The sequence below is a fragment of the Oncorhynchus kisutch genome, linkage group LG12 (assembly GCF_002021735.2).
Source record: "Oncorhynchus kisutch isolate 150728-3 linkage group LG12, Okis_V2, whole genome shotgun sequence".
Lineage (NCBI taxonomy): Eukaryota > Metazoa > Chordata > Actinopteri > Salmoniformes > Salmonidae > Oncorhynchus > Oncorhynchus kisutch.
This window is the reverse complement of record NC_034185.2, coordinates 44,250,726-44,267,659: the sequence shown is the minus strand read 5'-3', so window position 1 is coordinate 44,267,659 and position 16,934 is coordinate 44,250,726. Positions and strand designations below refer to the sequence as shown.

The 16,934-nt window shown below is 42.6% G+C and overlaps 1 protein-coding gene across 2 annotated transcripts in view; it reads left to right on the top strand.

The window, feature by feature from the left end:
- The window catches only part of usp53b (ubiquitin specific peptidase 53b), a 53,650-nt gene that overhangs the window by 22,665 nt on the left and 14,051 nt on the right, over positions 1–16,934 (top strand). Inside the window, exons 11-15 of one of the 2 annotated variants that reach the window (XM_031837610.1) lie at positions 2,088–2,256; positions 4,835–4,945; positions 6,767–6,889; positions 8,260–9,055; positions 9,442–9,506. In XM_031837610.1, the coding sequence (XP_031693470.1) occupies positions 2,088–2,256; positions 4,835–4,945; positions 6,767–6,889; positions 8,260–9,055; positions 9,442–9,506 (1,264 nt within the window). Of the gene's footprint in view, positions 1–2,087; positions 2,257–4,834; positions 4,946–6,766; positions 6,890–8,259; positions 9,056–9,438; positions 9,507–16,934 lie in introns of both variants that reach the window. The other variant, XM_020497033.2, reaches the window with a different exon arrangement.

The window sequence follows — 16,934 nt, the reverse complement described above, 5'->3', positions numbered from 1 at the left end:
TGCCTCACCAACAAAAATACTACACTAGACCTTGTTTCATTTGGAATCACCACACACTGTACCAGTCAAAAGTTTGGACACCTACTCATTCAAGGGTTTTTCTTGATTTTTTACTGTTTTCTACATTGTAGACACAGTGTTAAAAACATCCAAATATATTTTATATTCTTCAAACATATGTGTTATTTCATTGTTTTGATGTGTTCACTATTATTCTACAATGTAGAAAATAGTAGAAATAAAGAAAAACCTTTGAGTAGGTGTGTCCAAACATTTGACTGGTTGGTACTGTAGAAATACACCGAAAATTCTCTGTACTTCACATTATATGAAGAAAATAAAAACGTTATGTATGTCAACATACAGGGCCTTGCGAAAGTATTCGGCCCCCTTGAACTTTGCGACCTTTTGCCACATTTCAGGCTTCAAACATAAATATATAAAACTGTATTTTCTTGTGAAGAATCAACAACAAGTGGGACACAATCATGAAGTGGAACGACATTTATTGGATATTTCAAACTTTTTTAACAAATCAAAAACTGAAAAATTGGGCGTGCAAAATTATTCAGCCCCCTTAAGTTAATACTTTGTAGCGCCACCTTTTGCTGCGAATACAGCTGTAAGTTGCTTGGGGTATGTCTCTATCAGTTTTGCACATCGAGAGACTGACATTTTTTCCCATTCCTCCTTGCAAAACAGCTCGAGCTCAGTGAGGTTGGATGGAGAGCATTTGTGAACAGCAGTTTTCAGTTCTTTCCACAGATTCTCGATTGGATTCAGGTCTGGACTTTGACTTGGCCATTCTAACACCTGGATATGTTTATTTTTGAACCATTCCATTGTAGATTTTGCTTTATGTTTTGGATCATTGTCTTGTTGGAAGACAAATCTCCGTCCCAGTCTCAGGTCTTTTGCAGACTCCATCAGGTTTTCTTCCAGAATGGTCCTGTATTTGGCTCCATCCATCTTCCCATCAATTTTAACCATCTACCCTGTCCCTACTGAAGAAAAGCAGGCCCAAACCATGATGCTGCCACCACCATGTTTGACAGTGGGGATGATGTGTTCAGGGTGATGAGCTGTGTTGCTTTTACGCCAAACATAACATTTTGCATTGTTGCCAAAAAGTTCAATTTTGGTTTCATCTGACCAGAGCACCTTCTTCCACATGTTTGGTGTGTCTCCCAGGTGGCTTGTGGCAAACTTTAAACAACACTTTTTATGGATATCTTTAAGAAATGGCTTTCTTCTTGCCACTCTTCCATAAAGGCCAGATTTGTGCAATATACGACTGATTGTTGTCCTATGGACAGAGTCTCCCACCTCAGCTGTAGATCTCTGTAGTTCATCCACAGTGATCATGGGCCTCTTGGCTGCATCTCTGATCAGTCTTCTCCTTGTATGAGCTGAAAGTTTAGAGGGACGGCCAGGTCTTGGTAGATTTGCAGTGGTCTGATACTCCTTCCATTTCAATATTATCGCTTGCACAGTGCTCCTTGGGATGTTTAATGCTTGGGAAATCTTTTTGTATCCAAATCCGGCTTTAAACTTCTTCACAACAGTATCTCGGACCTGCCTGGTGTGTTCCTTGTTCTTCATGATGCTCTCTGCGCTTTTAACGGACCTCTGAGACTATCACAGTGCAGGTGCATTTATACGGAGACTTGATTACACACAGGTGGATTGTATTTATCATCATTAGTCATTTAGGTCAACATTTGATCATTTAGAGATCCTCACTGATCTTCTGGAGAGAGTTTGCTGCACTGAAAGTAAAGGGGCTGAATAATTTTGCACACCCAATTTTTCAGTTTTTGATTTGTTAACATTTTTTGAAATATCCAATAAATGTCGTTCCACTTCATGATTGTGTCCCACTTGTTGTTGATTCTTCACAAAAAATACAGTTTTATATCTTTATGTTTGAAGCCTGAAATGTGGCAAAAGGTCGCAAAGTTCAAGGGGGCCGAATACTTTCGCAAGGCACTGTAGTAGTTGCTATTCTTTAGCGTTTAGTCTCAAACATGTCAGTTACACATTAAAACATTATTTTCACTTTTATATTATTTTTATGTTCTTCTTAGATCGGATCCAAGTGGAAAGACGTGGCCTCTAAATGCATCCGGGGACATTTCCAGCCACTGCTCCTGTTCTACACTAACCTGGAGGGGACCCCAGTCTCCAGCGAGGACGCACCCAGACAAACAACCATGTGTCCCCGCTTTAAAGCCAACATCAACGGGGAAGTGCCAGGTAAGACGAAACATTATAACGGTGGGTTTACGTGTGTCACAAAAACAGTTGGTTTTTACCTGCTACACTGGACTCGTTACTTTTGCCATCGTGAGCAGAGCGTGAGCCACTTTATGAAGAGTTTTTGGCCGTGTGCTGCACTTCAAATTCTTGAAAATAGAACCAGAGCATAATTTTATGCAACGTTTTGTAGGTTCTTGGTTATATTGAAATGAATGAGAGCGTCTCACGCTCAGCAAAAATTATGTGTCCAGTGTAGCAGACCTTTAATGGGAGGTGTGGGGCAGGTTAGGTTATGGTCGTTAAACGTTTACTTAACTTTTTCGGTCACTACCACCTGGTGCAAAAATTTTGGTAACACTTTACTTAAGGCATTTAAGTGGAATGCATTTTACCTAAATGCCTTAAGTAGACTTTGTTTCACAGTCGTCCTCACTGTCTTTCCACAATTTTCTTGCCCATACACAAGGTTCTATCTTAATCACATATCCACCACCCACAACCCAGCAACAATACATTTCCCCTCAAATAACGTAGCTGTGGAAAGAGAATATGTACTATCCTGCTTCCACTACATGCGTAATACAGAGTCCTACAGTACACAACTAACTCTGCCGTCGCTTTGAGAGAAAAAAAACATACTTTCAATGTGATGGCGCCTGGCATTGTTTTTATATCCGCTCCCCAGACGGAGCGTTGGGGATTGGGATTGTCCTCCCTTTGTCGTGTGCAGAGTTGAACTTGATATGAGGATGTCTGTGGCGTGCAGATTACTGCCCACGCCTGCCTCCATGCCTAATCCCTGCTTTCCCTGCAATCCCTGCTCCCCGGGTCAAGTGCGCTTGGTAGCTTTCACTCCCTCCAGTGATCTCCCATGCCGCGTTTGTTCCCATTCTAATTATGCACTTGCTTTCGGAAATGGTGTCCTGCTCTTTGAAATGGACCGTTTAGCCTGGGCGTCGTATCCGGTCACCTCTTTTGGAATGGGATTTGATTTGCATTATTATGTGGATAAGAGTAAGTAATTAAAGTGTTGTGTTTCGTTATTGTTTGAGGTAGATTATTGGTTTATATAAGGATGTATATTTGTAATACTTCTTTTGGGCAGTATTGGCTGGATTATCGATGCTGTTGATAGTTTTTTTTAGGCATTTGTTAACCTGCCTTAGCAGTGCTCTTGTCTGAGAATAACGTTTCCCGAATTGGAGATTGTGTAACTTGTGGGCTCGCCACAGACTACTCAGAGCATAAATACTTATTTTATGTTGAAATCCAATCCAATCAAATATAAATACACTGTTACCATACAATATTTGGCTAATTATAGAAAGTAAACAAAGAGTGCATTTTTTCTTTGATATCGATACACCTGTAAAGCGGAAAAAATTGGGGGGACAATCAAACAGTGGACTACTAATCAACGTGCCGACAGATAAAAGTACTTTATTTTGGCCTTGCATGCCTTTCCATGATCTAATTGAAGCCTGGTTAACTGGCAAATACTCCTCACTGGTTGTTCTATATACTGTATAGTCACACATGACAACTGATTTGGATGAAGAGTAGCTGGTATGCTGTAACACTAGTTAGGCGTCCAAATTCTCTACCTGTCTTCCAAAGTGTGCACTGCCAAATTGGATGCTCTTCCCTAATGCATTTAAAAGCATGATCGAAAAAGCATATTAAATCATTTACCTAATTGCGCATGTGGGTTGATTCCAAAAGCAAGAAAATCCTTTGAGGGCCTAATTCCAATCGGAATCAGATATCAGTCTGGACCCCACAAGAAAGCATTTTATGGGCCTGATATAGCTCCCATGGGTTTGAGACCCCTGGGTTAAAGGGAGTTTCCACCGTATTCTTTGCACCACTCTTTTCCTTTTAAATCCGTGAAGGCAACTGAACATGTGTACACACAAAGCAGCAGGGTAGAGAATTGGGATGCAGCATGGGCTGGCTAGATGCTACCAAAAATGGAGTGAACTAATGCCAGACTGGGCCAGTTGCTGTTTTCGGGAGGCGGAACACCGTGGCAAGGATAGACACACAGGTTTCTGACAGGCAAACTACTGGGGCTAGGTCATGTCATGTGTCGTAAAAAACACCAATGGAGCAGACAACATTTGTGGAAAATGTGCAACATTATTATAACGTTTTTTTAAATGCATTGTCCAATGTTGCATTTTAGCTTACAGCAGCGGTGGCCAACTCTCCTCCTGTGCAGTTGGCCACCACTGCAGGATTTTATTCTAGCCCTTCTTTAACATACTTTATTCTGCTAACCGTTGGGAAACTCAATCAGTTGGGTTAGTGTCAGGCTAGAGCAAAGGTCTTCATACACATAGGTTGCTTTCCAGACCAACTGCATTGCAGATGTTGCATTGGTTGTGTGCCACGTCATTGACTGCGCAGTTAAGCATCAGATTGCTATATCATATGATGTGGATAGCTGACATGTTAAACACCCATCCAAGCGTTCTGATATCTGGCATGCATCTGAAATGTAGTCAGCCTGGAACATGGCCAATAGCTCTCACCTCATCTCACTGAATGCCTGTTTGATGTTCTGCTTCTGCAGCAGGGATGAAGAAGTTGGATGCCGTCCGGGAGAAAGCAGGCCCACTCCGCTCCAACCAGGGGCCCTATAAGCAGATGCTACCTCCACCCTCCACCTCAGGCTACAAAAGAGGTAAGATCCGGGTCAAGGCCAGTAGGCACAGAACAGTAAAGGCTTTGAAGCGTATTGAACCTAATTTTCGATTACATTTCAAAACATTTAAAATCGTCGTACTTCGGGGTGCCCTGAAGAACATGACCCAGGCCCCTTTGGCCTTAGATGAAATACAGGGGGATGAACAAGTATTTGATACACTGCCGATTTTGCAGGTTTTCCTACTTACAAAGCATGGAGAGGTCTGTAATTTTTATCATAGGTACACTTCAACTGTGAGAGACGGAATCTAAAACAAAAATCCAGAAAATCACATTGTATGATTTTTAAGTAATTCATTTGCATTTTATTGCATGACATTAGTATTTGATCACCTACCAACCAGTAAGAATTCCGGCTCTCACAGACCTGTTCGTTTTTCTTTAAGAAGCCCTCCTGTTCTCCACTCATTACCTGTATTAACTGCACCTGTTTGAACTCGTTACCTGTATAAAAGACACCTGTCCACACACTCAGACTCCAACCTCTCCACAATGGCCAAGACCAGAGAGCTGTGTAAGGACATCAGGGATAGAATTGTAGACCTGCACAAGGCTGGGATGAGCTACAGGACAATAGGCAAGCAGCTTGGTGAGAAGGCAACAACTGTTGGCGCAATTATTAGAAAATGGAAGAAGTTCAGATGACGGTCAATCACCCTCGGTCTGGGGCTCCATGCAAGATATCACCTCGTGGGGCATCAATGATCATGAGGAAGGTGAGGGATCAGCCCAGAACTACACGGCAGGACCTGGTCAATTACCTGAAGAGAGCTTGGACCACAGTCTCAAAGAAAACCATTAGTAACACTACGCCGTCATGGATTAAAATCCTGCAGCGCGCGCAAGGTCCCCCTGCTCAAGCCAGCGCATGTCCAGGCCCATCTGAAGTTTGTCAATGACCATCTGGATGATCCAGAGGAGGAATGGGAGAAGGTCATGTGGTCTGATGAGACAAAATAGAGCTTTTTGGTCTAAACTCCACTCGCGGTGTTTGGAGGAAGAAGAAGGATGAGTACAACCCCAAGAACACCATCCCAACTGTGAAGCATGGAGGTGGAAACATCATTCTTTGGGGATGCTTTTCTGCAAAGGGGACAGGACGACTGCACCGTATAATGGGGAGGATGGATGGGGCCATGTATCGCGAGATCTTGGACAACAACTTCCTTCCCTCAGTAAGAGCATTGAAGATGGGTCGTGGCTGGGTCTTCCAGCATGACAACGACCCAAAACACACAGCCAGGGCAAATAAGGAGTGGCTCCGTAAGAAGCATCTCAAGGTCCTGGAGTGGCCTAGCCAGTCTCCAGACCTGAACCCAATGGGAAATCTTTGGAGGGAGCTTTTCTGATGTATCAAATACTTATGTCATGCAATAAAATGCTAATTAATTACTTAAAAATCATACAATGTGATTTTCTAGATTTTTGTTTTAGATTCCGTCTCTCACAGTTGAAGTGTACCTATGATAAATATTACAGACCTCTACATGCATTGTAAGTAGGAAAACCTGCAAAATCGGCAGTGTGTCAAAAACTTGTTCTCCCCACTGTATGTCAGGGTCCCAAGGCAAATTGGCAGAGGAAGACAACTAAGATTTCAAAAAATATATTTTAAAAAAATAGCTTAAAACTAACAGCAGTGTTTTTTAACCTTTTTTTGTGGTATACTTTATGATTTTAAATGTTTTGTATTCACATTGTGTGGTTGAATTGTGTTTTTAAATTGTACAATAAATCAAATCAAATCCAAAGAGCATGTGTTGTAACTCATGTGTTATCCCAATCCCAATATCCCTAGTGAAAGGCCCACCTGCTAGTCCCAACACATTCCGGGATCCTTCCAAGGAGACTTCCCAGAGGGTGGTAGAAGGGATAAAGAAAGAGGCCGAAAGAGGGCATCGAAAACTAGATCCACACAAAGGTAACGTGCAGTACAGTGATTGTTATACTCACAAGGTAACATTTTACTGTACTTTGAGGGGTACGTTGAAAAACAATGACGAGCGCTGATGACATGCATAAGAACCAGTATATTGTGTCCATAGTCTCTTTGTCGAAACAGTTTTAGCTTACAGTGGCAGTTAGAAATGACTATTCACTGAATCAGAGGCAGTTACTTGTCACCGACTACCACAAACTTAATGTTGTGTGTGATGAGTGAACTATACAACCAAACAGTGTATACTTGACTGTGTTAACCTGAATGTAGATTATTAAAATGCAACGGTTTTCTCCTCATGTGTGGTTGTATGATTTTTCACACTGTTTATAGCCACAAATTGTATTAACTATAATGTGATATGATGATGCGGTGCACTTCCAATAGATTGCCTGATGGGTCACTTGGATAATGTTTTGGTGCATTTTATTTTAGATGTGGCCCTGAAGAAAAGGGCAAACTAACGGCAGCAATGGCCAATCTCTAAGAAAAGAGCATAACATCTGTCCTACACAGATAAAGTTGGTTCAGGGCAAACAGAACCATGCAATATGGAAATAATTGGTTCCAGAGTGCTTCATCACTTTCATTTTTTTTGTTTAGTTCTAATCTTAGCTTTTATTCTTACATTTTCAGTTCAGAGGTATGTTTTCTGATAAAGCTAAACAATGTGCGTTGCATTTTGCCAGTGTTTCCCAGAAGACCATGTGACATGTGTCCCAAAAGTGCCCTCTCCAATCAGATTTCTCGACCCAAAATTCCACCTGAAACAGAATATTCAGAGAAAGATGATGTAATATTGTCTTTTGGCATATCTGGACGATGTTGGAAGGCGTTGTATCCTAATGTCAAATATCATCGGCTTTTACGATATAAACCTTGGACCAAGTGCAGGAGATTCTCTTCTCTCAATCGAGCCATTCATCTTTTATGCAAAATGTATCCAATCCTGAGAGATATATTTAAAAACCACCTATATCAAGCTTATATGTAGATTGTAGGCCTAAATACATTTTACAATGCTACATATGTACAATATGCACGCTTGGCACACTAAAACAGAAATGCTGTTTCTTACATATGTAGGATCTTAATTTGATCACCCTGTTGCAGTAGAACTTTCCTGCAATCTAGGAAAATAAAAATGTGAAGTGTATTTGAGGTTTAGAATTTCTAAAGTTTGTAATTTCCACTTTGAAATTTCAGACTTGATCTGCCTTAATGTATCAACCCCTACAAAAATTTCCATTAATTATAATTATTCACATTTCCTGTTGCTGCATGATTATTGTCCTGCTGTAGCAAACTGGCACAAATGAAGATCCTATATCTGTATGTCACTTCCTGTTTAGATATGGCCTATGCCAGATCCCCTTCTGAGGGCGGGTTGAGGCAGCACGCCGACCAGAGGTTGCGAGGCGGGAGTGGCGCCCGGGCTGACAAGTTGTCATCCTCCCACCAGAACAGAGCTTCCCAGGACCCACGCTCTCAATCCTGTTCCCTTGGTGGACACAGTTGGAGACAGGAAACCTCCCCTGGTCGCCAAGAACAGGGCGGCAGCCAGGATGCGTGGGAGAAGGATGGCGGGTCGGGAGCGGGCCGCAACAAAGCCAAGCCTTCCTGGAGGCCCATCCGGGAAGTTCTGAACGTGGACAGCGTCTTGAATGACCTTGAACGACGGCAACAACAGCAGCAGCACGGCGGCAGTGGTGGTAGCCCCCGGCTCTCTAAACCCTCCTGTGAGGAGAGGCCTCACGGCAGCGAACGGGACAACCGGGACTGGGAAAAAGAGCGGGAACGGGAGCGTCTCAGGATAAGGGAAGAGCGCAAGCAGCAGAAGTGCTTGATGACGATTTACGAGGACGAGCAGCGGCAGGAGACAGAGAGCCACAGCTCCCTCGAATCGGAGGGCAGGGCAAGTGGGCACGGAGACCAGGGCGGTGGAGGGGGTGGGAGCAGAGGTGGAGGGAGGGCCAAGGGCGGGCCCAAAGCCCTGTTGCGCAGCGACACCTGGACTATCCAGAGGACTGAGTCGGGATACGAGAGCAGCGACCGGCTGAGCAGCGGCTCCACCAACCCTGACTCGCCCGGGGTAGACAGCTTTGCCGGGAAGGAGCAGCGGTTGACGCCAGAGGTGCAGTCTCAGAGGTATGTGTGACAGACTAGGTTTGAACCCAGATCTAGAGACCGGGCTTTAGCCTGCTGAGCTAAAGCCTAGGAGCATAGGTTAGTGCCAGGTGTGCAGTCACAAAGGTGGACTTTGTTTACATTCAAGTCTTGTATTAAGTGACTGTAATGCACTATTCATTACTTTTAATCGAGTTCGTAGTTTGACACCTAATAAACTTGCCTTATATTTGTTTACATAGATTTTTTTGTCTTTTCAGGGGACCCATGTGCTAATACAATGCATTTGACACTTTAAATATCACACAATGATAGTTGCACCACAATGTCCATCATAAGCTTCATCTCTTGGGGCATCACAACGATCTTACTCTCAAGAGTTGAAATCTTCTTATTTTTTTCAGCAGGGGTCAACTTCACCCAAACAGATGTGATTCAAAACCTGACGCGGTACACTCCTCTTTGTATCAAGGTACGTGGATGTTCTGAGCTGAGTGTGTTTTTAATATAGAAGTTGTTGTACAGATGTATGATCTTATTTTTATCACTCTTTTGTTTCTGAGAATTTTTCTGCAAAGCAGGAAAGGCAGATGGGCTTCATGATTTACATAAATTCACTGAAAACATGGTTATGTAGCCTAATTTTGGCCGGCTAATAGCCTAACCACTAATATAGCCTAACCACCGATCAAGCAACATGCTGCAGGATTATTTTTGCTGCGGCAATACTGGTCCAATTAAGATCCTACAGCTGTAGTACTGTATGTAGTGAAGGTTCATCATTTGTAGTTTAAACTGAAAGACAGTCATGTTCTCTCTAAGGGACAGTTCGAAAATGTACTGGGGTGGGAGGGCTGCTCCAAAACAGGGGAGTACATTTTTTCCCTGATTTACAGTCACCATTTTGCAGGTTTTCATGATTTATTTCAGCTTTTATTACTTTCATCACATTCCCAGTGGGTCAGAAGTTTACATACATTCAATTAGTATTTGGTAGCATTGCCTTTAAATTGTTTAACTTGGATCAAACGTTTCAGGTAGCCTTCCACAAGCTTCCCACAATAAGTTGGGTGAATTTTGGCCCATTCCTCCTGACAGAGCTGGTGTAACTGAGTCATGTTTGTAGGCCTTTTTCAGTTCTGCCCACACGTGTTCTATAGGATTGAGGTTAGGGATTTGTGATGGCCACTCCAATACCTTGACTGTGTTGTCCTTAAGCCATTTTGCCACAACTTTGGAAGTTTGCTTGGGGTCATTGTCCATTTGGAAGACCCATTTGCGACCAAGCTTTAACTTCCTGATGTCGCGAGATGTTGCTTCAATATAGCCATATAAATCAAATCAAATCAAATCAATTTTTATTTGTCACATACACATGGTTAGCAGATGTTAATGCGAGTGTAGCGAAATGCTTGTGCTTCTAGTTCCGACAATGCAGTAATAACGAACAAGTAATCTAACTAACAATTCCAAAAAACTACTGTCTTATACACAGTGTAAGGGGATAAAGAATATGTACATAAGGATATATGAATGAGTGATGGTACAGAGCAGCATAGGCAAGATACAGTAGATGATATCGAGTACAGTATAACATATGAGATGAGTATGTAAACAAAGTGGCATAGTTAAAGTGGCTAGTGATACATGTATTACATAAGGATGCAGTCGATGATATAGAGTACAGTATATACGTATGCATATGAGATGAATAATGTAGGGTAAGTAACATTATATAAGGTAGCATTGTTTAAAGTGGCTAGTGATATATTTACATCATTTCCCATCAATTCCCATTATTAAAGTGGCTGGAGTTGAGTCAGTGTCATTGACAGTGTGTTGGCAGCAGCCACTCAATGTTAGTGGTGGCTGTTTAACAGTCTGATGGCCTTGAGATAGAAGCTGTTTTTCAGTCTCTCGGTCCCAGCTTTGATGCACCTGTACTGACCTCGCCTTCTGGATGACAGCGGGGTGAACAGGCAGTGGCTCGGGTGGTTGATGTCCTTGATGATCTTTATGGCCTTCCTGTAGCATCGGGTGGTGTAGGTGTCCTGGAGGGCAGGTAGTTTGCCCCCGGTGATGCGTTGTGCAGACCTCACTACCCTCTGGAGAGCCTTGCGGTTGAGGGCGGTGCAGTTGCCATACCAGGCGGTGATACAGCCCGCCAGGATGCTCTCGATTGTGCATCTGTAGAAGTTTGTGAGTGCTTTTGGTGACAAGCCAAATTTCTTCAGCCTCCTGAGGTTGAAGAGGCGCTGCTGCGCCTTCTTCACGATGCTGTCTGTGTGAGTGGACCAATTCAGTTTGTCTGTGATGTGTATGCCGAGGAACTTAAAACTTGCTACCCTCTCCACTACTGTTCCATCGATGTGGATAGGGGGGTGTTCCCTCTGCTGTTTCCTGAAGTCCACAATCATCTCCTTAGTTTTGTTGACGTTGAGTGTGAGGTTATTTTCCTGACACCACACTCCGAGGGCCCTCACCTCCTCCCTGTAGGCCGTCTCGTCGTTGTTGGTAATCAAGCCTACCACTGTTGTGTCGTCCGCAAACTTGATGATTGAGTTGGAGGCGTGCGTGGCCACGCAGTCGTGGGTGAACAGGGAGTACAGGAGAGGGCTCAGAACGCACCCTTGTGGGGCCCCAGTGTTGAGGATCAGCGGGGAGGAGATGTTGTTGCCTACCCTCACCACCTGGGGGCGGCCCGTCAGGAAGTCCAGTACCCAGTTGCACAGGGCGGGGTCGAGACCCAGGGTCTCGAGCTTGATGACGAGCTTGGAGGGTACTATGGTGTTGAATGCCGAGCTGTAGTCGATGAACAGCATTCTCACATAGGTATTCCTCTTGTCCAGATGGGTTAGGGCAGTGTGCAGTGTGGTTGAGATTGCATCGTCTGTGGACCTATTTGGGCGGTAAGCAAATTGGAGTGGGTCTAGGGTGTCAGGTAGGGTGGAGGTGATATGGTCCTTGACTAGTCTCTCAAAGCACTTCATGATGACGGATGTGAGTGCTACGGGGCGGTAGTCGTTTAGCTCAGTTACCTTAGCTTTCTTGGGAACAGGAACAATGGTGGCCCTCTTGAAGCATGTGGGAACAGCAGACTGGTATAGGGATTGATTGAATATGTCCGTAAACACACCGGCCAGCTGGTCTGCGCATATGCTCTGAGGGTGCGGCTGGGGATGCCGTCTGGGCCTGCAGCCTTGCGAGGGTTAACACGTTTAAATGTCTTACTCACCTCGGCTGCAGTGAAGGAGAGGCCGCATGTTTTCGTTGCAGGCCGTGTCAGTGGCACTGTATTGTCCTCAAAGCGGGCAAAAAAGTTATTTAGTCTGCCTGGGAGCAAGACATCCTGGTCCGTGACTGGGCTGGATTTCTTCCTGTAGTCCGTGATTGACTGTAGACCCTGCCACATACCTCTTGTGTCTGAGCCGTTGAATTGAGATTCTACTTTGTCTCTGTACTGGCGCTTAGCTTGTTTGATAGCCTTGCGGAGGGAATAGCTGCACTGTTTGTATTCGGTCATGTTACCAGACACCTTGCCCTGATTAAAAGCAGTGGTTCGCGCTTTCAGTTTCACACGAATGCTGCCATCAATCCACGGTTTCTGGTTAGGGAATGTTTTAATCATTGCTATGGGAACAACATCTTCAACGCACGTTCTAATGAACTCGCACACCGAATCAGCGTATTCGTCAATGTTGTTATCTGACGCAATACGAAACATCTCCCAGTCCACGTGATGGAAGCAGTCTTGGAGTGTGGAGTCAGCTTGGTCGGACCAGCATTGGACAGACCTCAGCGTGGGAGCCTCTTGTTTTAGTTTCTGTCTGTAGGCAGGGATCAACAAAATGGAGTCGTGGTCAGCTTTTCCGAAAGGGGGGCGAGGCAGGGCCTTATATGCGTCACGGAAGTTAGAGTAACAATGATCCAAGGTCTTTCCACCCCTGGTTGCGCAATCGATATGCTGATAAAATTTAGGGAGTCTTGTTTTCAGATTAGCCTTGGGAAAATATAGCAAAACACAGTTTTCTATGAATGCAGCCTCCGGATAAATCGTTTCCAGTTTGCAGAGAGTTAAATAAAGTTCGTTCAGAGCCATCGATGTGTCTGCTTGGGGGGGGATATATACGGCTGTGATTATAATCGAAGAGAATTCTCTTGGTAGATAATGCGGTCTACATTTGATTGTGAGGAATTCTAAATCAGGTGAACAGAAGGATTTGAGTTCCTGTATGTTTCTTTCTTCACACCATGTCACGTTGGCCATAAGGCATACGCCCCCGCCCCTCTTCTTACCAGAAAGATTTTTGTTTCTGTCGGCGCGATGCGTGGAGAAACCCGTTGGCTGCACCGCTTCGGAGAGCGTCTCTCCAGTTAGCCATGTTTCCGTGAAGCAAAGAACGTTACAGTCTCTGATGTCCTTCTGGAATGCTACCCTTGCTCGGATTTCATCAACCTTGTCTCAAGAGACTGGACATTGACAAGAAGAATGCTAGGGAGTGGTGCACGGTGTGCCCGTCTCCGGAGTCTGACCAGAAGACCGCCTCGTTTCCCTCTCTTTCAGAGTCGTTTTTTGGGGTCGCTGCATGGAATCCACTCCGTTTCCCTGTTTGTAAGGCAGAACACAGGATCCGCGTCGCGAAAAACATATTCTTTGTCGTACTGATGGTGAGTTGACGCTGATCTTATATTCAGTAGTTCTTCTCGACTGTATGTAATGAAACCTAAGATGACCTGGGGTACTAATGTAAGAAATAACACATAAAAAAACAAAAAACTGCATAGTTTCCTAGGAACGCGAAGCGAGGCGGCCATCTCTGTCGGCGCCGGAAGTAAGTAAGTACTCATTTTTCCTTCCTCATGATGCCATCTATTTTGTGAAGTGCACAACATGATGCTGCCACCCCCATGCTTCACGATTGGGATGTTATTCTTTAGCTTGCAAGTCTCCCCCTTTATACTCCAAACATATCAATGGTCATTATGGCTAAACTATTTTTGTTTCATCAGACCAGAGGACATTTCTCCAAAAAGTATGATCTTTGTCCCCATGTGCAGTTGCAAACCGTAGTCTGGCTTTTATAGTAGTGCCTTCTTCCTTGCTGAGCGGCCTTTCAGGTTATGTCGATGTAGGACTCATTTTACTGTTGGATATAGATACTTTTGTACCTGTTTCCGCCACATTCAAATAATATTACTAAAAATATTGATATTCATGAAATCACAAGTGCAATATAGCAAAACACAGTTTAGCCTTTTGTTAATCCACCTGTCGTGTCAGATTTTGAAAATATGCTTTACAGCGAAAGCAATCCAAGCATTTGTGTACGTTTATCGATCGCTCGACAAAACATTATGAACACCTAGCATCAAATAGCTTGGTCACGAAAATCAGAAAAGCAATCAAATGAATAGTTTACCTTTGATGATCTTCGGATGTTTTCACTCACGAGACTCCAGTTACATAATAAATGTTCCTTTTGTTCCATAAAGATTATTTTATTTTTTGCGCCGTTATGTTCATAAATCCACAGGAAAGAGCGGTCACGACAACGCAGACGAAAATTCCAAATAGTATCCGTAACATGTCAAACGTTTTTTATAATCAATCCTCAGGTTGTTTTTAAAATATATAATCGATAATATATCAACCGCAACTGTATTTTTCAGTAGGAGAGGGATAGACAATGGCTGCCCAAACTCTGTTGCGCTTACAAAACGCTGTTGGCACCCAGCCATACAATGACACGATGTTATCGTTCTCACTCATTTTTCAAAGTAAAAGCCTGAAACTATGTCTAACGACTGTTGACACCCTGAGGAAGCGATAGGAAAAGGAATCTGGTTGATATCCCTTTAAATGGAGCAAAGGCAGGCTATGGAACATGGCGTTTTCAAAATAGAAGCCACTTCCTGGTTTGATTTTCCTCAGGGTTTCACCTGCAATATCAGTTCTGTTATACTCACAGACAATATTTTGACAGTTTTGGAAACTTTGGAGTGTTTTCTATGATAATCTGTCAATTATAGGCATATTCTAGCATCTGGTCCTGAGAAATAGGCCGTTTACTTTGGGAAGGTTATTTTTCCAAACATAAAAATAGTGCCCCCTAGCTTCAAGAGGTTATTAACACTATTTTTATGTTTGGAAAAATTAAGTCTTTAAGAGCTTTGCACACCTGGATTGTACAATATTTGCACATTATTATTTTTAAATATCTTCAAGCTCTGTCAAGTTGTTTGTTGATCATTGCTAGACAGCCATTTTCAGGTCTTGTCATACATTTTCAAGACAATTTAAGTCAAAGCTGTAACTAGGCCACTCAGGAACATTCAGTGTCGTCTTGGTAAGCAACTCCAGTGTATATTTGGCCTTTTGTTTTAAGTTATTGTCCTACAGAAAGTTGCATTTGTCTCCCACTTTTGCCTATGCTTAGCTCTGTTCCGTTACTTTTTATCCTACAAACCTCCTTAGTCCTTTCCCATGACAAGCATACCCATAACATGATGCAGCCCCCGCCATGCTTGAATATATGAAGAGTCAGTGATGTGTTCTGTTGGAGTTACCCCAAGCATAACGCTTTGAATTCAGGACAGGAAGTTAATTTCTTTGCCACATTTTTTTAACATGATGCATGATTTTGAATATTTTTATTCTGACATGTAGGTATTATAATATTATATATATTTTTTTTAATTCAAATGTAGGAACTGGGTTCTACAGTTTCAACCCCTGCTGTCTCTTGCTCCACACTCACCCAGCCCGACCATCTAGATTTATAAGCTAATGATCCGTCTTGTATGACATTCCTGGGAGTGTGTAAACTTAAATGTTGTATTACCATAACATTTTTGTATGTTCTCTATAGTTATGTACTTGAAAATGTATCAATTGACCAATTCGGCACATTTGGGCAGACTTGATACAATATACTGTGCAGTATTGCAACGCTTCACTGGATGAATCTGAATCTTTGCACACACGCACTGCCCCCATCTAGTGGCCAAAATCGAAATATAATCTAAACTGCAATATTATATTATGGCCTTTCTCTTGCATTTCAAAGATTATGAAAAAAAAATTGAAGACATGTTTTTTTGTTTGTATTATCTTTTACCAGATCGAATGTGTTATATTCTCCTACATTAATTTCACATTTCCACAAACTTCAAAGTGTTTCCTTTCAAATAGTATCAATAATATGCATATCTTTGCTTCAGGTCCTGAGCTACAGGCAGTTAGATTTGGGTATGTCATTTTAGGTGAAAATTGTAGTGACTGGGTATATTTATACACCATCCAAAGTGTAATTAGTAACTTCACCATCTTCAAAGGTATTTTCGATATCTGCATTTTTTTGTTTTACCCATCTACCAATAGGTGCCCTTCTTTGCAAGGCATTGGAAAACCTCCCTGGTCTTTGTGGTTGAATCTGTGTAAGAAATCCACTGCTCAACTGAAGGACCTTACAGATATGTGTATGTGTGGGGTACAGAAATGAGGTAGTCATTCAAAAATCATGTTAAACACTATGACTTGTTAAGAAAATGTTTACTCCTGAACATATTTAGGCTTGCCATAATACAGGGGTTGAATACTTATTGAGTCAAGACATTTCAGCTTTTAATTTTTACAAAAGCTTTTAATTTTTACAAACATAATTCCACTTTGACATTTGGGGTATTGTGTGTAGGCCAGTGACACAAAGTCTCAATTTAATCATTTTTAAATTCAGGCTGTAATTATTACAACATTTTGAAAAAGTCAAGGGGTGTGAATACTTTCTCTAGGAACTGTATCTATTTTTAAATGACATTCTTAATATATATCACCATCAGGAAACCTGCAGAAAATAATATCCTGGAGTACTGAAATTCCCACAGAGGAATGTTGTTTCTT